Here is a 26,415-nt window from a genome sequence, read left to right on the forward strand (position 1 = left end):
TTTTTTTTCGATTGAAACAAAAAAACATTATGTATACTCTTTTGGTCCATTTAAACCAGATTGTACATGCTTAAGATTCAATCTTAAGCGTAATCGTAATACGATTAAGGTCATTCACCAATTCGTTCGAAAGAAAATAATTTCATGTTGGTTCCAATAGTCTCTCTTGAGACCGCGCATGACTCTCCATGGACTGAATTAGAGTAGATATTCTTTTTTTAATCACAGGAGTTACGATTTAAGTATTCTCTTGTTAAATTTTTATTACACTTACTAGCTGACTCGGCAAATGTTGTCTTGCCGCTAAACGCTATTTAAAAATAGGGGTTGGTGGTAAAAGGGTGAAAATTTAGGGTTGTATGTATTTTTCAACGCCAAATCATAATAAAATAAACAATTAATAATTTATCTAAAAATTAAAAAAATATTTAGGGGTGGACTACCCTTAACATTTAGGGGGTTGAAAAATAGATGTTGTTCGATTCTCAGACTTACCCAGTATGCACAAAAAATTTCATGAGAATCGGTCAAGCCGTTTCGATGGAGTTTAACTACGCAACACCGCGACACGAGAATTTTATATATTAGATGATTAAACTCTCTGCAACATTGATTACTAGTCTTATCTAGTCGTAAATAAAAGCACGAAGCATTTTTTTTTCTTTTTACAATAATAATCCAACGCGTTTACGTAAGAAACCCACATTTTGAAAAATCTCACGTGAGATGAGGGGTTTGGGGGAGGGGGTTGAATAAAATCTTACGACATCTCACCAGGGAGGAGAGATGGGCAGAAAATTTGCTTTAAAAAACAAATGCTTTAAAAAAATCCATTATGAATGAAGAGTGCTACCGCAAACGCACGATACCACAATACGCGATGTCTCTTGCACGAGTATGTTTGCGTTAAGGTTAGTTCTAATATCAATATTTGAGAAGGAATTTGTACGCATTGAATATCAAATTAGGTAAATAAGCGATTTCATCAATAGTTCTAGTTCTCGGCTGATCATCAATGGATCGAGATAGATAATAAATTGACGTGACGCTAGGTTAACCCTAGGTTAAAAATAGTGACTCATCGCTCTTAAATCGTAATTAATTAGAACGCCTGTCTTAAAGGATTACTGCAAATTTACTTAATATGAACATGTCATTCTGAGTAAGTCTGAGTATACGTGGTTAATCTTTCATTTAAAATGTACAGACATCAGTTCTTCCTTTAGAAGTAGTCTGATTTTAATTGTATGTATTAATCCACGTTACTGTTAGCCCTTTTGGCAGATTAAAGAATTATATGTAATCATCTCCTACTAAACAGTTTTTTTTATTTCGTTTCGTGAATTAAAGCTAATGACTGTAATAATTAAAATGTGTTATTCACGTTAGCATTGCGAGACAAAGGATCTGTGTGACCAGATTTCATTTAACGAATCTACTGCTTGTAGAGTTTAAAAACTACTAAATTCTACCAAAAAAGAACGAGAAAATACTAAAAATCTATTACATGTTTTCGCTGTTGTGTTACAACGAAAAAGTATAATATTGTTCTCTTGATTATATAGATAAAACAACAAGATGAACAAAGAAAACACCGTAAATTAAATAAATCAATGTTTATTACTTAAAATTTAAATCTACAGAAATATACATACATACATATAATCACGCCTCTCTCCCGTAGGGGTAGGCAGAGACCACTTCTTTCCACTTGCTACGATCCTTACATACTTGTTTCGCTTCATCCACTTTCATTATTCCCTTCATACATGCTCGTCGGTTTAGGGTACTCTTGACCTGGCCTTTTTTTCAAGACGTCCCCGATTTGGTCTTGAAATGTCCGCCTAGGTCTACCCCTTCCAACACTTCCACTCACACTCGCCTTATACACTTTTTTCGTCAGTCGTTCTTCATTCATTCTCTCGACATGACCAAACCATCTCAGCATACCTTTCTCAATTTTTGTCACTACATCTTCTTTCAGACCACACCGTTTCTTTATCTCACTATTTCTCATCCTGTCACTCAGTTTAACTCCTATCATGCTTCTTAACGCTCTCATCTCAACTGCATTTATTCTGCTTTCATGTCTCTTCTGCCATACCCAACTTTCACTTCCGTACATGAGTGTCGGAAGCAACACCCCCTCATGCACAGCCAAACGAGCCTTTTTAGACACCTTCCGACTGCTCATAAAGGAGTTCAAAGCTCCGTTCACCATGTTTCCTGCATTCACTCTTCTTTCAATATCACTCTCACACTTTCCATCTCTTGTAAACTTCGAACCCAGATACACAAACTCATTCACCTGTTCAATTTGTTCATCTCCAATCACGATATTACAGTCTGTCACTACCTCATCTCTTTCAAACACCATCACTTTCGTCTTCTTTACATTCATCTTCATTCCCTTTCTAACAAAAGCTCCACTCATAGCAGTTACCATCTCCTGCAACTCCTCGGCCGAGGACGCAAGTAATACTTGGTCATCAGCATATAGAAGACATTTGACGAGTAACTCACCCATTCTCAACCCACTTTCATTCTCTTTTAACTCTGTCAAGCAATTGTCCATGAACAAGTTAAACAGCCACGGTGACGCTACACATCCCTGTCTAACACCTTTTTCGATATTAAACCATTCAGTGTATGCCCCGTTTATCCTCACACAAGCACTAGAATCCCTATAAAGAGATTGTAGTGCTCGCATGAGTGCGCCGCTCACACCGTACACGGACAATGCTGACCACAATTCATTCCTCACCACTCTATCATAGGCCTTTTCCAGATCCACGAACGCGCAATAGACCTTTTTGTTTTTTGCTAAAAACTTTTCGGCTATGCACCGCAAGGAAAAGACCTGATCCGTACATCCCATTCCCTTTCTAAATCCCGCTTGTGCACCCCATACTTTTTCATCTGTTTCATTCACAACCCTTTCAATCAACACTTTCGCATACAATTTACCGACGACGCTGAGAAGGCTTATACCGCGGTAATTTATGCAGTCCTGCCGTGACCCTTTTCCTTTATACAACGGCACGATTACGGCTTTGCACCAGTCTTCCGGTACTTGCCCATTTCGCCAGCACAAATTGAAAAGGCAGTACAGCTGGCTAGCCACTATACCCTGTCCAGCCCTCAGCATCTCGACGGTGATCCTGTCATACCCTGCAGCCTTACCTAATCTCATACTTTTCAGCGCTTTCACTATTTCATCCATGCTTATCTCACTTTCATCGACATTTATACTACTCTCAATGGAAGGTGCCGGATGTTGTACCTGCACTTCCTCTCTTTCAAACACACTTTCAAAATACTCTTTCCATCTCTTTAACACACATTCTTCTCCATTTATAACGCTCCCATCTTGACTCCTGATTGTGCTCAGCTCCGAGGGAGAAATTTTGCCTCTGGCTGTTTTGATGGATTTCCAGAAAAACTTAATGTTTGACTGGAAATCTTCAGTGAGCCTCCTATCAAAATCATCCTTTCGTTCTTCTTTCTTTCTAGACACAACTTCTTTCGCTACTGATTTCAATCTTTTATACTTCGTTCTTGCTTCCTTTACCTCGTCATCCGTTGCCTTTTGAACCTTTTGGTTAGCTTTTGTTGCTAACCAATCCAACCACGCTTTCTTCTTTTCTTGCACAGCCTTTTGTACATCTTTATCCATCCACACATTATAGTTCTTTCTTCCTTTCCTTCTTTTAGCTACCCCGCACACCTCAATAGCACTATTCACGACCACTTTCTTAAAAGTCTCCCACAAATTCTCAATCACACCTATCTCTTCTATGCCTTTAAAACTTTCTTTCAGTTTCTCTACATACTCATCTTTCTTTTCTTTTCCTTGTAGATTTTCCACTTTTATTCTGGCTAAAACACTCGTAGGCTCGGCCCTTCGGTGGCGCCATCGTTTAAAGAGGCCACGTATTCGGGCTATGATCAGGAAGTGGTCTGTGTCGAGACCAACACCGCGGTATGCCCGAGTGTCAAGCACTTTCTTTCTCAGTTCAACAGAAATATAGGTATTTTTAAATTGTGATCGAGTTATGGTCGGTTCATTATGTTGGGTAACATTGTCATAGAGCTGTTTTGAGTCCATTAATTTGATTTGAGAGCCCTATTTCTTAGCATCTGTAACCTACTTATTCTACTTTTTATTCAAATTTTTGTGTTTTACTACGAGTTTGTATTGTACGACTATGGGCCCAAGTATCACACTGTCCGACTGTCCGATTGTCCGACTGTCCGATTGTCCGACTGTCCGAGATGATGTTATTCGTACGATGTTCGTTAGTTCTAAAATGAAACAGAGCTATACAGCAGAACGGTACGAACGAATGATTAATGTTGAATGTGGTAAGACCGTGCGAATTACATCGCGTCGAGCATTCCATTCATGTCGCGTTTTAATGTCCCCTTTTTTAATCAGTTTTATGAATATAACGTAAACTAATTCCTTTTACGTAAAAGTAATGTTTTTTGTTATAGTGTGTGTTTAGCGTGGGTAAGTAAAAATTTAGAATTTTAGTGATTAAAAAAACCTTTTAAATACACTTTTACGTAAAAGGAATTTGTTTACGTTATATTTATGAGAATCAAATAATTTGTATAATGAGGTTTGTTATTTCACAATCGTATCTTTAGTGATAGAAGACAAAAAATAATCAGAATAATGAAAAAAAAGTATATCGACTTGTACACTGTTTTGTAGCCAGGTACTATTTATTATCATTTGGTCACTAATAATACTAATAAGGTGTACTAGTACATTTTTCGAATTGTACAAATAGAGCACCTGACAACGTCTGATTAAGCCCAAGACTAAAGTTTCATTTATGTCAAGTTAAATTTAGGTACAAACAGTGTTACAAACCTCAAAACTCGTTAATTTAAGTTTCATGTGCTAAAATGGAGGAAATCGGGAAATTATACCCAAAAATAATTTTATCAGTATTTATTCACCAATTAATAATTAAATCGGTAACTTTGACATCACTGGTTCATGGCAGAAACGGTTACGAAAAGAATAAAAATTAAAGACAAACCTAACTAATCAATTTTTTCAATAGATGTGTGATACCCCCAACAGCTTTCCCTCTCGAATAATTTATAATCCATTCGATGAAGGAATACCTCACATTTTTTTGGGAGACTTGCCATATGAAGAAAAAAAGTACCAGAATAGTTGAAAAGCGTGAATTCTATCAAAATATAGCAAAAAAATTTACCTACTAGATACCGTTACCGATACCTCGAAATCTACCAAAAAAGTAGAAATCTACTAAATGTGGTCACACTGCATAGGATTATTATTTGATATATATTTTCTGCCTTAATTTATATCGTTTACTCATCCTTAAAAACGGAAATAATCGGTATTGGTTTATGCCAAAACATAACCGTTTTACGCTAGAATAATGGATTAGACGGTATTATCCCTTCCGAGAAGGAAGACTACGAACTAATATTATCTCTTATTTATCTCGCTACTCTATTAACTTTGTCTATTTTAGAATAACGTAACTATTTTTTTTAAGGAATTAGTTTTTTTAGTTTATTGATAACCGATACATATATATTTTTAATTTTATGTACGAAAACCCCACGGGTTTATCAAGGTACAGAGAGTAAATAAATTCATTCAGTTTATATTTGCAAATAATATTTTTTTGCAGTTCTTTGCGCAGCTTATTAATTATAATTTAATTAAATTAAGTCGTCAGTTCTGTATATTAAAATGGTTTGTTAATTCCCAGAGCTGGGATATGGCCTCGTTCATTATGAAGGTTTAATACAAACATTACGTTACTTCATTGTATATCGAAAAAATTGTTAGGTTTTTTTTTACGAAATTTCGTCTTAATTTTCATTCTTTGTCGCAGACATGAATTTTAAAGGCAAATGTACTCAACATTAATCATATCAGGGTTTTTTTACTTCTTCACAAATTAATTGATTAAAATTATTCTTGGAAATATTTAATTAAAAAATGGATGTCCTATTTTCATTATATATTTTTATAACTGTTTGGAATTTATTATTTATCAATGTTTTATTTGATAAGGCTTTTATTTGTTAGCGACACTAAAAACTATTTAGTTTTAATGGTAGTTACCATGACAGGTAATTTTTTTTTATAAGAATGTAAAGCGACACATTTAATAAAGTCATTAATACGAGTATAATCTATTTTGTATTCAACTAATGACTATGAATAATTATGTAAGTATTGATTTGTAACAAAAAAGAATATGTACCTATCTTCAATACATACTCTTTAGTATCATAATTCTTCACTTCACTTCACTTCATTTCACTTTACTTCATGTTTAATAATCTCTAACATTTTATAAAAAATATTCATTCACGAAATTAAAAAAAAAAAAAATCAAAGCGTGTGTGTACAGCTAAAAAAAAAAAGTATAAAATAAACAAAATGTTATAAATAAACTTGATTATTTATTTTACTTCATGTTACCTTATCTCAATATCTTTTTCCGCATTGGTCTTTATACAGTATATTTTATTTTCATTCCCTTTTTAAACGACTTCAAAAAAAGGAGGAGGTTACTCAATTCGACCGTATATATATATCTATAATCTATAATATATATAAAAGCGAAAGGTCACTCATTCATCACGAAATCTCCGAAACTATAACACCTACAAACTTGAAATTTGGCAGGTAGGCTCCTTATAAGACGTAGGCATCCGCTAAGAACGGATTTTACGAAACTCGACCCCTAAGGGGGTGAAACGGGGGTTGGAAGTTTGTATGAAAGTCCTATGTTTTTGAAGTAAGAGACTTAAAATTTAAAATGTATGCTCTATAGATGATAAAAAGGTGACCAAATAACGAATATTTAGAAATCAACCCCTTTTTGGGGTTAAAACGGGGGATCGTAGGTTGACTCACTGATCACGAAATCTCCGAAACTATAATACCTACAGACTTGAAATTTAGCAGGGAGGTTCCTTATACAGCGTAAACTACCGCTAAGAATGAATTTTACGAAACTCGATCCCTCAGGGGGTAAAACGGGGGTTGAAAGTTTGTATGAAAGTCCTATGTTTAAGAAGTAAGAGACTTGAAATTTAAAATCTATGCTCTATAAATAATAAAAAGGTGTCCAAATAATCTATCTTTAGAAACCAACTCCCTTTTGGGGTTAAAACGGGGGATCGTAGGTTGACTCACTGATCACGAAATCTCCGAAACTATAACATCTACAAACTTGAAATTTAGCAGGGAGGTTCCTTATACAGCGTAAACTACCGCTAAGAATGAATTTTACGAAATTCGGTCCCTCAGGGGGTAAAACGGGGGTTGGAAGTTTGTATGAAAGTCCTATGTTTTAGAAGTAAGAGACTTGAAATTTAAAATGTATGCTCTATAGATGATAAAAAGGTGTCCAAATAATGTATCTTTAGAAACCAACTCCCTTTTGGGGTTAAAACGGGGGATGGTAGGTTGATTCACTCATCACGAAATTTCCGAAACTATAACAGCTATAAACTTGAAATTTGGCAGGTAAGTTCTTTATAGGGCGTAGACATCCGCTAAGAAAGAATTTTACGAAACTCGACCCTTAAGGGGATAAAACGGGGGTTGGAAGTTTGTATGAAAGTCCGATTTTTTTTAAAGTAAGAGACTTGAAATTTAAAATGTATGCTCTATTCATGGTGAGGACGTGTTCAAATAATGTATCTTTAGAAATCAACTCTCTTTTGGGGTTAAAACGGGGGATGGTTGGTTGACTCAATCATCACGAAATCTCCGAAACTATAACAGCCACAAACTTGAAGTTTGGCTGGTAGGTTCCTTATCGGGCGTAAACATCTGCTAAGAATGGATTTTACGAAACTCGACCCCCAAGGGGATAAAACGGGGGTTGGAAGTTTGTATGAAAAGCCTATATTTTTGAAGTAAGAGGCTTGAAATTTAAAATGTATGCTCTATAGATGGTGAGGAGTTGTCTAAATAATGCATAGCAATGTATATATATATATATATATATATATATATATATATATAAAAAAGAAACGTCACTGACTCACTCATCGCGAGAACTCAAAAATCGCTGGATGGTCCCATCCATCCAGGATGGACAAAGATGAAATTTGGCAGGGAGGTAGATTATAGTTAGTAGACTTCCGCTAAGAACGGATTTTGCGATATTCCACCGCTAAGGGGGTGTAATTGGGGTTGATAGTTTGTATGAAACATTTACAACAGCTATAAGTTTGCCTGATAGGTTTTTTATACTGCAGCCTGAAAATAAAATTAAAAATGTGGTGTATAGAGAGTTTTTATAAATATAACTATTAAATTTTACTAAATTGTGGCTTTTAAAAAGTTACCCAGTGTGATAAGCATTTCAAGTGACTGAAATAAAAAAATAATTGCGTTAAACATCTTAATAGTAATGCATATCTTCATAACCATGCGAGCGTAGTCGCGGGTAACAGTTAGTGTATTATAAAACAAAGTCCCCAAAAGTGTATGTGATCGATTCCCTTAAAATCTATTGAACGGATTTTCATGCGGTTTCACCGATGGAGAGAGGGCTTCAAGAGGAAGGTTTACGGAACGGCTAAGCCGATTTTGATAATATTCACTGAAAGTTTGCTGGGAAAACTTTGTGACACATTGATATCAACGCGGGCGAAGCCGCGGGCACAGCTAGTATATATATATATATATTTTTTTTATGTATGTTCGGAGATAACTTCTTCGTTTATGAACCGATTTTGATAATTCTTTTTTTTTTGGAAAGGAGATATTCATAGTTTGGTACCATGATAAGGAAACCAGGATCTGATGATGGGATCCCAGAGAAATCGAGGGAAACTTTCAAAAATCGTAAGGGTGACTACTAAATTTAATCATGTTTTCATTAAGTACTATAAAGCACTACTATTTAATAAAGGTCTGGAGTCGATCTGATGATGGAGAAGAAAGATACTCGAGGGAACTCTTCAACAATTTATAGCAATTACCTGCTTTTGGAACTTAATTCGTTTCTATTGGTGAGAACTTTCCACCTGTATGAGTTATAAATGCCATTATAGTCTGATGATGGAGACAAAAGATAGTCGAGGGAACTCTTTAACGATTTATATCAATTACCTGCTGTTTGAACTTAATTCGTTTCTATTGATGAGAACTTTGCATATATATGAGTTATAAGTACCATTTCAGTCTGATGATGGAGAAAAAAGATAGTCGAGAGAACTCTTCAACAATTTATAGCAATTACCTGCTTTTTGAACTTAATTCGTTTCTATTGATATGAACTTTGCACCTGTATGAGTTATGAGTGCCATTACAGTCTGATGATGGAGACAAAAGTTAGTCGAGGGAACTCTTTAACGATTTATAGCAATTACCTGCTGTTTGAACTTGATTCGTTTCTATTGATGAGAACTTTGCATATATATGAGTTATAAGTGCCATTTCAGTCTGATGATGGAGACGAAAGATAGTCAAGGGAACTCTTTAACGATTTATAGCAATTACCTGCTCTTTGAACTTAATTCGTTTCAATTGATGAGAACTTTGCATATATATGAGTTATAAGTGCCATTTCAGTCTGATGATGGAGACGAAAGATAGTCGAGGGTACTCTTCAACGACTTATAGCAATTACCTGCTGTGTGATCATCTGTGTCGCAGGACCAGGTTTGATGATGGAGCCCATAAACACTCGAGGGAATTTCTCAACAATTTACAGCAGTTACCTTTTGCTGTTTTACGACCGCTTTGATATAATGGTGCATGTGCCGTGTCGGCGGCGCCTAAACACCGACGGTGCGGGTTCTATTCCCGCTCGGAGTGGATATTTATGTTTATACAAATATTTATTTTCGGTCTAGTTGTTAATCCTTGTGGTTCTCCCAACCTAGCCTCGGATAACACGCTAGGCTGTCAGTCCCGGTTGTTATTACGTACACCTGATAGCGAACTTTACTCATAGTATGTCGACGCGTTAGCGCAGCGGTCACAGCACCGACTGTTGCGCTGGCGTTAGTGGGTTCAAACCCCGCGCACGACAGACATTTGTATTGGCCATATAGATGTTTGTCATGATCTGGGTGTTTGTGCTTGTGTATTGTGTATGTTTCCGAACCCCCGACATAAGAGAAAAAGCATCCTTGTTAGGTCTACCCATCACTAAAAATTGTAAAATAAAATAATTTTTAACAAAAAAAAAAACTGACTTCAAAAAGGAAACTAAAAAGTGAAAAATAAATTTACTTAGTACAAAGTAATTCGTATTTTGATTTAGTTAATCAGAAATGATTAAATAAATATTTTATAATTTTGAAGTTGGTGCCAAGTAAATACTACAACAACCTGGCTACAAAAACAAATACAAACAACACACACACACAACAAACAAGTACAAAAAATATTATTAGATATGTCAAAACAATAACAGAATAATAACAGTATTCAACCTATAATAGTCAATGAAACAAATTATGAAAGAAAACTGAATACAACTTATGAGTAGATACTAGAGTAGTTATTGTTTTACTTGGCACCGACTTCAAAATTATAAAATATTTATTTAATCATTTCTGATTAACTAAATCAAAATACGAATTACTTTGTACTAAGTAAATTTATTTTTCACTTTTTAGTTTCCTTTTTGAAGTCGGTTTTTTTTTTGTTAAAAATTATTTTTACCACACTTATTAGCTTGGGTTGTATGTATGTAATGGAATCTTTGAGCATAACTTCACCACTTTTCAGCAGTTTGATTAATTTGACACTTTGCACACGTGTCTAGGACCGATGACAATGCAATAATTCATTAACAGTTTCCCAATATCCTTATTAGGACCGCCAGGATTAATAAATTCTTTTGTGGATCCTCTGTAAGGAAGTAAGAGAGATAAAGCTAGTGCGACCTGCGCATGCTATGTCCGTAAAATAATCAATTGAAAAATCGAACTACAAAATAACAAATAAATTATAGTTAAAAAAAACACGCTTTTATAGCTAATCGAACTAAAAAGTAGAACATAATTTTTAATTACAAAGAGTTTATATTACAATAGTAGAAGATGGAACAATCAATCATAATTAATTACTTCAAAATAAAATTATAATAAAATTTAAGTTATTAAGAGAATAATTCAATTCAAAGTAAAAAGCGTGGGGTGATTGATATTTCAAATGTAACAATTATTCTATTTGCAACTATCTATGTGCGGAGAGTTCTAAAAACATAGTAAAAAGTTATCAAAATATAGTAAAATGCATCCCACGTTTTTTACTCTGAATTGGATTATTTAAATGTTATTATAATTTTATTTTGAAGTAATTAATTAATTATGATTTTTAATATGATTTAAACAATAATGTATTAATTTCTGCTACATTAAGACTGAAAATTTCTATAATTAGACATCCCAACACAATATCTTACAGTTACAAATTTCAATTATCCTTCCCCTAAATCCTATGGTTTGAAATCGTTTCGAATAAATCACGAATGTTTAACAAAAGGAATAAGAAGTTTGGTTAATTTTCTGGTTGTATGCGTACGAACATTTTAAATAAGGACATGCCTTATCTTCCTTTTAGAATAAGTAACATCCAGTAATACGCACTAAAACAATAAAAATGATACACAATAAAAATGACTTAAACCGATGTATTGAGTCATTGTTTTTTGTTATGTATGTATGCTCTTAGATGTATTGAAAAATTAGAAGAACAAAACCAGTTGCGACGAGAGTAATATTACTTTTAAATTGTTCTTTTTGTAAGTGTCAAAACTTGTAAAAAACCGTGTAAATTTTGAATAACAAAAACGGGTGTGTTCTCCTGAAATATATGATAAGTTTCAACGAAATTGGTTAAGCAGCTGTTTAAGTTGTAATAACATTTAAACATTTTGTTTGCTATCAAAAATAATTATAGATGTAATATAAACAAAAATAACATTTCGTATAGTTATCTGTTATAGAAATTCTATGTCTACAGGTACGTAGCGATAGTAAAACCGCTGCAACATAGACTAAGTCGTAGCGTAGCACGAGCAGCGTTATTTACAGTATGGTTTGCCAGCATCGCGCTTGCCTTGCCTATACTACTCTACTCGGACACATACACTAAAAAGTGAGTACCCTTAATTTTAGTCCCTAGAAGTCTTTTAAGTTTTACTCGTATAAGCTGTTGTTGAAGCGTGATTGTTGTTTTAATTTATACAAATATTTTTATGGTGCAACCGCGTTTACCATGTGCGAATACCTACCGCGCCAATACCTACCGGTATGAAATAATGAAACATTTTTCTATAAAATACAATAATTTTTGTTAGAAAAAATAAAGAAAACCCTAATTAATATTTATTATTATAATAAAGAAATTATATATATATATATATATATATATATATATATATATATATATATATATATATATATATATATATATATATATATATAATTTATTTTATTAAATTTGGTGGTATTTTTTATTTACATGATAAATTAAAAAGGTTTTTAAAAAGGTTGTTAAAAATAATGAATATCCAGACAGAATCTCCTACGCGAACGAAGTCGCGGATACAGCTAGCTAGCTGTGTCATATATACAGCTAGCTAGCGGAAACGGAGTCCAGATCAATTATGTATATATATATGTTTTTTTTAAATATATTTTTATTTGAGAGACTGTTTTTAATACATTTTGTTGTGTTTTACACATAAACAAACACTCGTTTTAAAATCTATTACAAAAGGTAACAAAGAGTAGAGCTAGCATAATGTATGTACTATTAGACCCAATCATAAAGGTTCTTTAAAACAAAACCCAGTAGAATGATAAAACGCATCGATTAACAGACATTATTTGAAAGAATACACCAAAACATCGAGTCTATGACTTCTAGCTTAATAGCCAATTACTGTGTTCACTGATCTAAATATTAAAATAGAAGTAACAGAATTTAAGTCATTTTAGACTAAACTTTATTTTTAGGCAATAAAAATTTCAAACAAGTATATCTTAATAATTGAAAGACGGTTTAGAAATAATGTAATTTTTATATTATGAAAACGATTAAACCAACATTCCTTTTCCTTACTTTACTAGTTGACTAGTTGTATTGGTGATTTGTTTTTTACAGAGTATCTCACTAACTACTCACGAAGTTAGACACTCAGGAGTAGATTATTATGTAATCTGGATGGATATTATAAATAACGCTTCCATATATTCGAAACATATTCTATAATGATATTCTGGAACGCTTATCTTCTAATATACTTGATTTATTATGTCAAATTTACTAAGTAAAATAAATACCTAAGTAAACACTTGCAATACGAAGCTAAAATAAGACATTATAACTTTGCTAATTAATAATAATAGTTTAAATTTTATCCGACCGAAAATAACAAGCCTTTTTATTCAATAAATAGCATTCACGGACTACTAATTGCCCATTGCCAGAACTGCTTAGAAAGTTATGAAATGGTTGGACATTGACGGTGTTATATTGTTTTAGACATATTTTTTATTTTTTAAGTAAATAGAGGGTTTCCCCTTTGTGTTTTGTACTTATATTGTATTCATATTTGTGTTATATTGTATTTTTTTTTATTTATAAAAAAATAAAATAAAATACAAAAAAAGATTGTTATGATTTGAAGACAGATTGTTATCTTTCAGTTTTTTCCTAATAATATTGAGAGCTTTGTTCTTTACTCACGGAATATAGAAAACTAATATGAATTTGTGATTTTATTGAAGCGTAATACGATTGTTTCTTATTAAATTAGGGAAGTAAATATTTATATATTCTAATTCTAATAAGAGAAAAGTGGAACAACTTGCGTAGTAAAAATAGCATATGTAGGTCTGTTTATACAAAACATTGTCACGATATCGCATGAAAAGGTTTCGTAATATCCTATTCACAATATAAATGTAATTCAAGTAAAAAAACTCAGGTGCATGAAAAAACTCTTTGAAAGAACATTCTGAAAGAATTAGATGCACTTTCAAATCTTTCAGATTTTATACCTATCTAAGACATTCAAATGACAGTTTATTCGATTAACGATGCTCACCTACGCTGAGATGAAAGTTTCAATATGAAATCATATCACACATATCTTGTGATATGAACGCGAGAAAATTGCTACTTTTAGTAGAAACTCATGACTAGCAAAATGTAATCAAAAATCTCAAGCTACTTCCCCGGTGTTCCAAGACTATGATAAATCGCAAATAAAAATCGTCTCATAACGAAGGATAAGGAAAATCTTATACTTTATCCGAAGAAAAAAACCCCTTTTCTTCAGTCATGATGTGATCACTTTCGTTTACATTGTCTTCGTTTTTATTTTCACAATAATCTTATTTAAAAGTAAACAAACGAGTCACAAAAAAGTGTCACGTCACTTCACTTCAGGCTATCTATCGCAGTCCAATGTTTTACATAGGCCTCCACAAGTTTGCGCAAAAAATGGCGTGAGCTCATGTGTGTTGCCTATAGTCACCATGCTGGGCAGGCGGGTTGGTGATCGCAGGGCTGGCTTTGTCGCACTGAAGACGCTGCTGCCCGTCTTCAGCCTGTGTATTTCAAAGTCACCAGTCGGATGGTTATCCCGCCATCGGTCGGCTTTATGAGTTCCATGTTGGTAGTGGAACTATGTTATCCTATAGTCGCTTCATACGACACCCACGGGAAGAGAGGCTATATTCTTTATTGCCGTTAGCCACACAGCTTTAAACAAAACAAAACAAAAAAGTGTCACGTAGAATAAATAAAAGTTTTTTAAAAGTATTACGGATGTGTCTTTGTATGTTCATAAGTATGTACTTTATCATTCTAATATTTTCAATAAAATCGACAAAACTGAAAAGATTTGCTCAGTAAACTTTTTTCATAAGATGTCTACGATAAAAATGACAATTACTTATTTTAGTTCTTTTGTACCAACTAGTTGATCTATTGTAATTACTTTTGAATTTGTTTATTTTTTAAATGTCGTTAATAATATTTTTATTCAATTTGTACAAATATATCAGAAGCTTACTAAAATTAAATAAAAAAAATGGTATTTTGCAATATCGTATTTAATATAGAAACATTTTGAATATCATATCAAAAATTGACCGCTCCAACGGGATTCGAACCCGCGTCTCCGACTAAACTGTACTGACTAAACTGTACTGTCGGAGACGCGGGTTCGAATCCCGCTGGAGCGGTCAATTTTTGATATGATATTCAAAATGTTTAGAATCCATAATGTGTGGGTAACACAAAAATAAAATCGTACATATTAATATAGAAACACTTTATACTAACTTATTATCAAAGGCAAAAGGCCTTCTTCTTCATATACTGCTGACTCAGTTACACTGAAGCTTAATTATGCTGACTGTTCACAGCGCTTTTGCAATTTATGTATGATAAAATATGTATAAAGCATTTACTGTATACGAATATTAAATTATCGGTCGTTTTTTTTTCATTTGCTACAATTTTATTCATTAGTCGCTTCGCTCCCTTCGCTGTTCTTAAGAAAGTAAACTCCAGTCGCGAATAGGATGTGAAACGCATACTTTATTATCTATTATTATTTATGTTTATGCTTCAGCCTCTTATATCCCACTGCTGGGCATAGGCCTCAGTCCCCATGTAAGAGTAGGATCAGAGCTTAATCCACCACGCTGCTCCAATGCAGGTTGGCAGATATATTCCCTACTATGAGTATCAATCGCTATCAGATGTACATGATAACAACCGAGGCTTGTGACCATCAGTGTTTAGACGCTGCCGACTCAGCATACGGACAAATATACCAGAGCGGTCATACTATTATTTGTGTAAATTGGAGCAGCCCGCCTGGGGTAGTACCTCGACCTTATAGAAGATCACAGCAAAATAATACTGTTTTCAAGCAGTATTGTGTTCCTGTTGGTGAGTAAGGTGACCAGATATCCTGGGGGGATTGGGGATTGGGTCGGCAACGCGCTTGCTATGCTTCTGGTGTTGCAGGTGTCTATAAGCTACGGTAATCGCTTACCATCAGGTGAGCCGTACGCTTGTTTGCCGACCTAGTGACATAAAAAAAATTATTATTATTATTTATATTATACATTTATTATAATACAAATCGAAGAGAATATTTATTTATTTATTTTATTTTATACTTTATTGTACACCACAAATATATTACAAACAAAGCATAAAGATAGTTACAGACAGTGAAGTACAATGGGCGGACTTATGGCTAATTAGCCATTTCTTCCAGACAACCCATAGAATATTATTTTTTATTTCATTCGATTAAAATATGCTAAATATATAATTTTATTTTTTTAAATTTAAGTTATTCGAGGAAACGCTCAATTGAACCACAAAATTGCGCAAGAAAAAAATGCGAAGTGTTTGCGTAAGCGGATGCTATGTTTGAATCATGTAGCGTTCGTTCGCGTGATTGATTTCGTATTAAATGCGCCTAAAGCGCTGGTTTTGTTGTATTGCCGCCTAAATCATATTAACCTAATCATATTAACCTAAATTATGGCTGACTAGTTTATGTAAAGATTTTTTATTTTTATTAACAGAGTTTTAAATAAAATAAAAAAAAATCAACACAATAACATAAATTGATTTCAAGTGGAAAGAATAATGTTGCTTTGCTTTGCACGTATTATGTAATTATTGTGTACTTTCTGTTCACAAAATTATCAAATAAATATATATATCATTCGTATTCTTATGATAATGTAATTTGTACACAATATCTTCCTTTTGTTTTCCTTTAACTGTGTGTTTTGTATTCTTGTGAAAATGTAGCTTCGTATAATTAATGACATCTCTTTTAGGTACATAAACGGAGAACGAGAGATTTGTTTTATCAAATGGCCAGATGGTAGCTACCCCACGTCGCGGACAGATTACTGGTGAGATTGTTATTAATGATTGTGCTGAAAAATATTTTCTCAAAGGCAGTACAACGTTAACCTATGTAAATAATTTATGCATCGCTTGCTAAACTAACTATTATAACTGTTCCAAGAAAATTACATAATATTCTTAGAGAAGCGTAGGTAATGCGAGTATTTCTTACATTATAACCAAAGTTGTTGTTTACTATAAACATGTCTTATCGTGAACAATAGTTGGTAAATTAGTTTGATATAATCACAAATTTGTAATTTTAGAACGTTCTGGTATAACAAAGTTACTTTATGTTATTGTAACACGAATAATAGTAATACTTTTTTTTATATCTGATCACGTAAAGTATTTGATGTGATATGTACTATATACTATAAAATATAATAAATAAAGTATACTATAAAATGTGTTTTGAACTCATTGTTAAGGTCTTTTGTTAGTATTAGTTCCTTCGATATTAAAATTGAAAAGCACCCAGCAAAAATCTGTGATGTGGCTACGGCAGTAAAGAATATAGCCATCCCCTCTCTACCCGTGGTTGTCGTAAGAGGTGACTAAGGGATAACAAAGTTCCACTACCGCACATTGGAACTTAAAAAGCCGACCGATGGCGGAATAACCATCCAAGTGCTGGTTTTGAAATACACAGGCCGAAGACGGGCGGCAGCGTCTTCGATGCGCCAAAGCCAGCCCTGCGGTCACCAACCCGCCTACCCAGCGTGGTGACTATGGGAAAAACACATGAACTTGTGGAGGCCTATGTCCAGCAGTGGACTGTGATAGGCTGAAATGATGATGAATGATGCAGCAAACATGGTTAATCTTTTTGTAACAACGATTATTATTATTGCTTAGGAATTTTGTTCGAAATGCCTTGGAAGTTTTTTTCATTGCAGTTACAATCTCGTATTTCTGGCAGTAACTTATGTACTCCCCATGTTTGTGATGGTGTGGGCATACGCTCAGATGAGTGCTGCACTTCAAGGACGTACTATAGGAGAATGTACTCATCATCAGATGCAGGTGGTCAGATCCAAACGTAAGGCAAGTAAAATAATGTGAATATATATTACATCTTCAAAAACACAAATATCTATAATATTTTATCTATGCTTTTCACGGTTTGTTCATAATCTGAACGCTGATAGGGTTTATACCGACTTTATACAGTTTTTAGTTAAAAAGTCTTGTAGAACATAGTCCCATGCACTCAACTTATTTTTAAACAAATTAAGTAATCGTTATTATATATGTAATGTATATGTATATGTATGTAATATTAAGAGATCTGGTACTGAGTATCGGTTTTCAAAAAATTAAGAAGTAAATTTTAAGTCTATTTTATATATTTATATATTTATTGCACTTTAAAAACATAATTACAAGTAATTTTTACAAAGGACAAGTTGGCAAGGGCGAACCTATCTCTGTAAGAGATCTCTACCAGTCTACCAGATCTTTTATTAGTTGGATAAAAAGTAATTAATCGAATGCATTTCCAAACACTACTAAAAATGCTTGCTAATTATCGTTAAACGTTGAAAACGTAAAAATTAAAAAAAAAAAAACGAGTCATTAAAATGTTCATTACTGCCAACAATCCACGTTCCTAAATAAATTAAATCGAGGGTTTTCACCAATGTACTCCAATGGTTAGTAATACACTTAATACAACGTTAAAAGGTTTGCTATCAAATACTCAGCTCGGCGAGCTATACATTTCTAATTTGCGTAGGTTTTATTTGTGCATGTAAAGTGAAAATCAAGGTTGTTTGGTTAATTTATAAATACAATGGGTAGTAAAACTCTAATATGTGATATGCAAAAATAGCTTAATATCGTTACAATGTTAGTTTAATTCTAAAGGAAAGTTTAAAACAATAATAGTAGTTTAGAAGTACCTACGCAAATTCCTGCTAACGATGCATAATGAGATAAGTAATTTTGAATTATTTACGTAGGATTAAATTACAATTTCGTAGGTAATTGATTTTGGTAAAATAGTAAATAAGGAGAATTTTTTTATTCATTAAGTTTTAAAAAAAGTAGAGTGAAATTATACGTTATTTATTATTATTTTTATATTTACAAAGATGTTTAGGAATACTAAATGTAATTTCGTCAAAGTGATAATATTAAATGCTAATAGCTACTTAAATTCTGCGGTCTCAAGTTCATATCCGCGTCTACCGCTCCATTAGACACATTATACACACGTTATATTCGATATTATATCGCTGTGCACTTACTTAGATTATCTCTAATAATAATTGTGTTTTCTTATATAACATTTCTAATAAAAACAATCGACACGTAATACAATGTAGGTAGATAAAAAAAAGGTCAATTAAATATGCATTATTAGAGATAATTCAAAAAGTACTTGTCAGATTTCGATTTAAATGAAACGGAACCACATAATAAGCTTTCGATTAAATAATCATCATAATCAGTACATTCAATAAAAAGTTATGAGGTAACACACATAAAATATATAATCGATATGAGAACCTCTTTTTAAGCTGATTAAAAATAATAATGATTCCATTAAACTTTGTACTTTTTTAAATTAAATATACAGTGTTTAAAAACAGATTCAAGGATTACAGATCTTCCTGAAGGTAACATTTAAATTCAAATTGATTAATAGTTAATCAAGTAGAATGTTTAGTCTTTTTCAACTAAGCCAACATCTTTCCACACCCACCATATAAGATAATTTCCAGTATACAGGAAATAATTGTATTTGCTCGCAAATGAAAAAAAAAACGACTTCAATTATATCGACAAGTAATACAACGTAGATCGATGAAAAAATAGTCAAGTAACTACGCGTTATCAAAGATTACTCAAAAAGTAGTTATCAGATCTCGATAAAATTTAAATGTGTATATGTATATCTATATGTATCTATGTAAGTGTATGTATTTATACCTGTAAGTATGTAATATATTACAGTTCTTTAGCTATTACGTTATTAATTCTTGCACTGTGTTCCCCGCTATATGACACTCTCATGACCATTGGTTGACTGGAAGAGATCTCTTCTAGAGATAAGTCCACCTTTGCCATCAACTTTATGTATAATTTTTCTGTACATTATTTTTAGTGCAATAAAGTATATAAATAAATAAATAAATAAATAAGGGTTTTTAGTTTCGGATATAGCAGAACCCGATAAATTGTATTGCTGACTTATATTTGCAAAAATCGATTTGGAAGTCCTTTGCGTAAATTGCGATCACGACGAATACACGTTAAACGCCGGATTTTTTAGTTTTTCTGTTTGGGTCATGGGGGACACCAAATGAACGCGAGCCAGAATCAACTTAAAAAATATGACTAAGAGAAATATGTCATATAGTGTAAGTAAAAATAAGTAAAATCTTTAAGAATGGGTATGGTACTGCATTTAAAACTTATCATAAAAATCATATATATTAAGATTACAAAACATATGCTAAGTTTAAGATGTTTGCCTCCATTTTTAGAAAAAAAACCTCATAATTACTCCACATAAATTATATCATTTTATAGATAATTGTTTGCTCTACCGGTATGTACCTACAAATAAAAAATTGATTATTGATTTTGTTTTTGTAAATTAATTAATTATTAAAATTATATATAGGACGGCTTTAATTTTGAAACAAAGTCAACATGATTAACGGTCGGTAATTTTTTTACTTATTTAGTGCGAATTATACGCACGGGAACTACTAGTAAAAATTATGTAAATAAGGCTGGCCCCATACTAAACTGACCCCATGGATTAAACAAGTGGGGCCCAACTGGTGTTTCCCACGACATTCAACGTGTTACATAACAAAAAATTTGGTTAATCAAGGTTCCATTTTGTATTAGTAATGGATTAGCCTGCCTTTCAACAGATTAGGTATTCGGGACGTTACTAAGAATAAAACTTAGTAAAGCTTAAGTAGGATTACAAAAATGTTTCTAGAATAAAATCAATGAAAAACTTTCCATCCTGAGTAAGTAATATTCAATTACACAAATGGTAAAGTAAAACTTTGCTTTCGATTTTAGTGTTTCGACGTTAAAGGTTGACTTCACCGGAATTTCGTTTAGGATTTAATAATTAATATTAGTCTAATTAAAATTAAAAAAAAAGCAAAAAAAAACATACACCAAATTTAATGGATGATCTTTTCTTCAATTATATTACATTTTTTTTAAATATTTTATATTACAAAAGGCGTCTATAATTGTATAAAACAGTACCTCAGCACAATTTAACTAATGATTTTAGTAAATCTAAAATTTTATCGAAATACTAATTATTTATAGAAATCAATTATCAACTGATAACAACTTTATGTATTTTATATCACAAGAGCAAAGGATTTCGGTGACAAAGGCTTTGTTATCGAACGTTTCAATAATCACAAGATATAAATAAACGAACGAACATCACTGCGTAAAGGTTCCTCTCAAAGCCTTTATAGTTGCTCTTTTGCGTCTATGAAAGGTGTCGTTGTGTATGTGTTTACTCTTCTTGGCAACAAAATGTGCAATACGAAATACTTTTGAATATTAATGTGTAGTTATAGAATAGAATAAAAGTTTTCTTCTTCTAAATCTGACAAAAAAAAATTTAAAGTAATTTTATTATTAAAATATTGTCATACATATGTAAGTGGAAAAGTGTAAGAATAGAATGGGTACACCTGCGCGACACCACGTAGAAAACTAGAAATATACGACTGGAACGTGAAATCTTCTCTTATCCTGTATCAACGGTTGTAAAGTATTGTTCACGTATTGTTGTATATTATTCGGCCTTTCTGCTGTTGTTTCAATACGACTTTTTGGTTTTCGACTTTATTTTTTTTGGGATGAATCAAAACTAAAAAATACTATAAAATTTAATTGTGATATTTTTTAACGTAATAGAAAAGATAGTCTTTTTTCTTTCCTTTTTTGTTCTAAGCATAACGTCATGATTATATAATAATTATTAGTGTAAACATAATTCTAAAACGTGAAAATGTTTTTAGGTTGTAAGGATGTTTGTGCTAGTGGTGGTGGTATTTGCACTCTGCTGGCTTCCTTACCACGCTTACTTCGTGCTGGTGTACCACCACCAGTCATTAGCATCGTCACCATTCGCTCAGCATGTGTACTTGGCTTTTTATTGGCTAGCCATGGCGAATTCTATGTTCAACCCTTTAATATACTACTGGATGAGTAACAAGTAAGTTAATTTAAAAAAGAACGGTATTGTAACTGATTGATTAAATAGTTCATTAGAAGATGTATGGCTATATCGCAAAAGCTGGACTTGAAAGCTTGCAAAAAAACCACTGCAGCTCATATATAGCTGACTCGAACGGACTGCCATAGTAACAGAGAAGACCCTCATGAAGTAATTACTATAACTGTGTTTCGTACGGTAAGTATATAAGCCCGTACCTCCTACGTTTTTAATGTCCCCTTTCCCTAATTCTTTTATTCGAGTAGAAATTTTTTCGAGGCCAGGACCAGGCATGCCTGATCAGGACTAGATAAGACATGTAACGCAGATGATTGGTCTGGACCTGATCAGGATGAGATGAGATTTCCTGATCGGGTCCAGATCAGGAAATCTCATCTCACCCTGATCAGCCGGTTCGGTCCGGTCCTATTAAAAAACACGAATGTATATTCTTGAAAAATTGTTAAAAAAAAGCGAATTGATATTAGAAAAGAAAAATGTTACTTAACATAATTATTATGATATTTATTTACGTTTATTTTTTCCGATGTATTATCTATTTATGATTTAACTTTAAATATTAATTATTTTTTCTAGTCTAAGTGAGGTTTATAGGCTATAGTTTTTGTACTATACTTTCCTAAAAACTATTGTTATGCATAGATCCCGTCTCTTATAATGAATGGCAGATATTTATGTCTAAGAGCAAAAACAATAAGGTTTCAATAAGGATATTTTACTGCCCAGTACACGGCACTAATAATGTAATTTAGTCCTTTTGAACTATTTATTTTTATTTGAATTTTTATCACCGTTATTCACTATAATTAGTAAAAAAATATTTCGCTATAGATAAAACTGATTTATGTTATTTATAGCATGTTTAAAAGATTAAAATGGAATTTTAATTATATCTGAAAATTATGGACTTTTAGTTCTTAATTAAATTATTATACTTAAAACTTTTAAAACTTGCATATTATATAACTAAATTGTCTTAAAACTTTCAATAAATGCTCTAAGAAATAATATAATATTTAGCAGTACATAAAATAATCTTGAAATCCTTTTTCGATGCACGCGCGGCATTCGGGAATAGCAAAATCGATGATGCGTTTTGAATCAATTTTCATTGCCTTTAACCTCATAAATATGACTTACGACTGACTCAAAGAAATTATCTATCTGTAATTTTGCTTACTAGAGATAACAAATATAGTATAAATCATGTTCAATTGAAGGTAAGAATACATACATCATTTTCCTGTTCAGTCGAATAGTTCTTCAGAGAACACGATTACAATCAGCCCTTTTGTCGTCATTGGAAGTCATATATTTTTTATGATGATGATAACTTGACAGCATTTTAAAATTAATAAAGAAGCGTGTGTTCACTATTAATAAAAAGGAAAATATATTTTAAGTTTTTAATAGCTTTGAAACGTTATCCTAATTGCGTTTTTATTTTCTGTTCAGGTTTCGGCTATACTTTAAGCTTGTGCTCTGCTGGTGCATTCCTGCAAAGCCTTCGATCCCAAACAACTCGACTAAGAAATTTGAAATGCACAAATCTTTTTCAGGTAATGTACGAATAAATTGAGTATACCAATACTAATTGAATTTAAATGAGATTTTGATTGCCTTGCTTAAAATAAATATTATACGCTACATACTTTTTATTCGTGTCCTTTCTATTACTTCCTATGACTAACAATATCTTTGTTTTGGCACTTCTCTAGTGTCCCGGTTAAAGTGAAACTTTTATTCTATCGTCCCAAAATTTTTCGTTCATCCATCGCATATCGCAAGTGTTCCGCGGTATTTGTGTGTTTTGATCTGTGTATTAAATGTTTTTATTTACTAAAGTTTCACTGGAATCGTGGTTTCATAAACCGAATAAATCCTTTTTTTTAAATACTTGGAAATCAACTTTAAATTTGTTTCATGTTTTATCTTAAACAATCTAGATACTTTTGTATATATTGATTTAATTGTAATAAAACATTGAAGAAGTTGTTGTATGATTTTATTTACGCAAGATTTAAGATTCAAACTGTAACAATTTTTTTATTACAGTATTTTTTTTGCTTCAGCCTGTAATATTCCCCTGCTGGGCATAGGCCTCTTTCTCCATATAGGAGAAGAATCAGAGCTTGATCCACCATGCTGCTCCACTGTGGGATGGCGGATATTATAACGATCGATATCAGATATTTATGATAACAACCGGGACCGACGGCTTAACCTGCTCTCTGCATGGTGGTGAGATACATATGGACACCCATCCAAATCGGAAAAAATATTTGCACTAATACAAATATCCCCCGCAACCGTAATACAACCGTAATATAGAACCCGCAAACCGTCGGTGTTTTAGGCGACTACTCGCACCACTACACCAGAGAGGTTTTTAAACAAAAGGCATGGGCATTTTAGAGCCTGCGGATGTTTTTTACAAATAAAATGTTTATAATTTTTTACTTATTGTACTTACATAAACCGCTTAAGTTTATTCTTCGAAAATCATGTGTACCTAAGTAAGTTAAGTCATAAGTATACTTTTAGGCAGTAACGTAAAGGTATTCATATACGTGATATAAACTGAAAAAAAAATCATGTTACGTTGTATGTGTTTTGCATATTTTAACTCATAGTGTGTATGAATGGCCTACAATCAATCAATCTGTGTTATATAACTGAAATGAACAATCTCGGTGGCTTGTACAAATTCGAACTTTTGAGTGTATTTTATTTACTTAATTCATAAACTGTTTGTTTTTTAATAAGAACGAATTGTAAATATGGAATTAGGCATTTCAAAGTAAGGCTTGGTATGTTTTAATACATACAATGTAAACTAAACCTTTTATATTTTTTCACTCTAATCATATCTACCTTACAATTAGTTTTTTATGGTCAGCGTATTTTTATTATAATATAATCAGAGACAAAATTAATATGATAGTAAATTTAACTTTACAAAAGTTGACCAAATAAGTTTTTTTTTGTAGTCATTAATAATATATTTTGATTTTTTTTTTACAAATAAATTGGTGTAGCTGTTTTCCTTACGACAGTTCTTTTATCCACATATTTTTATTACAATATAATTTTTTTTTGCTTCAGCCTGTAATATTCCCCTGCTGAGCATAGGCCACTTTCTCCATATAGGAGAATGATCAGATCTTAATCCACCACGCTGCTCCAATGCGGTTTGGCGGATATATTCCCTACTATGAGTAACGATCGCTATCAGGTGTACATGATAACAACCAGGACCGACAGCTCAACGTGCTCTCCGAGACACGGTAGGGAGACCCACAAGGACTGCACATATTAAAATATAATAAGATCCAAAAATATAAATTAATCTGAAAGAAACGTTAAAGTTACAAAAGTTGATCAAAAAAGTTTATTTAGTCTAGTCACTAACAATTTATTTTGATCTTTTTTTACAAATAAATAGGTGTAGCTTCTTTTCAAATATTAAATGAATTCTAAACATGACAATGGCATGGAGGCATTCCTTTAAAACAAAAAACCTAAATTAAAGGTTGGTATTTGGTGTAAATATTTTTGGATTTTTGTCAAGTTTTGAACTTTTTAAAGAAAAACATAGCTCTTAATATACAGTTAAACGAAAAAATGTTTTTAAAGCTGAAATTTCAAATCATTAAATTGTTTGGATAGCTTAGTTAATATTTGACAGATATAATTTTATTAGTGAATTTGTTATACTACAATATATTCGTTAATATATTTTATTATTTACACGGTAATTAAGTCTCAAATATGAAAAAGCAGTTCTTATAAAACCCGAATAAAAATATTTAAGCAGATCTTATCAATAGTTAAAATTCGTTTAATATACTAAACATAATTATACATATATTTTTAGATGCATTACTGGTGAAAAATTGTTATACACTTAACTTAAGCGGTTCAGTCGAATGAATAAAATATTTAAGAAGACACAAAATCAATTTTCCTAAACCTCCACTTTATATCAGTGAGTCAGCGACATCGCGAGGTGTCGTCCTTCAGTCGAGCATGACAATCACGTAGGCGGAGCAATTTGTCCCGCTCTTCGCCAGCTAATGGTACGTATGTTTATATTTACGGCGTGCGGCGTGTTACCATTTTTTTGCTCACCAGCATTTCTTAGAGCTTTATTCATATTTACAAACAGTTGGGGAAATACAAATTGTAAATAAAAAGATACTCGAGAGATCTGTATTCTAATTTGTAAAGAAAC

The 26,415-nt window shown here is 32.4% G+C and overlaps 1 protein-coding gene and 1 long non-coding RNA gene across 2 annotated transcripts in view; one reads left to right on the top strand and one right to left on the bottom strand.

Annotated features, from left to right (window-relative positions):
* LOC123657834 (tachykinin-like peptides receptor 86C) overlaps window positions 1-26,214 on the top strand; it is a 43,019-nt gene extending 16,805 nt beyond the window's left edge. Inside the window, exons 4-9 of the mRNA XM_045593342.1 lie at window positions 12,008-12,142; window positions 16,870-16,947; window positions 17,842-17,989; window positions 21,964-22,160; window positions 23,637-23,740; window positions 26,171-26,214. Coding sequence (XP_045449298.1) covers window positions 12,008-12,142; window positions 16,870-16,947; window positions 17,842-17,989; window positions 21,964-22,160; window positions 23,637-23,740; window positions 26,171-26,214 — 706 coding nt within the window. The remainder of the gene's footprint in view (window positions 1-12,007; window positions 12,143-16,869; window positions 16,948-17,841; window positions 17,990-21,963; window positions 22,161-23,636; window positions 23,741-26,170) is intronic.
* On the bottom strand, window positions 1,610-4,094 carry LOC123657835. Its single transcript, XR_006743777.1, has 3 exons — window positions 4,022-4,094; window positions 3,787-3,790; window positions 1,610-1,637 (listed from the first exon to the last, which is right to left on the bottom strand). It is a non-coding gene; the product is annotated as an uncharacterized LOC123657835 (long non-coding RNA).
* Window positions 26,215-26,415: the final 201 nt, after the last annotated feature.

This window comes from Melitaea cinxia, chromosome 11, assembly GCF_905220565.1.
Source record: "Melitaea cinxia chromosome 11, ilMelCinx1.1, whole genome shotgun sequence".
Taxonomy (NCBI): domain Eukaryota; kingdom Metazoa; phylum Arthropoda; class Insecta; order Lepidoptera; family Nymphalidae; genus Melitaea; species Melitaea cinxia.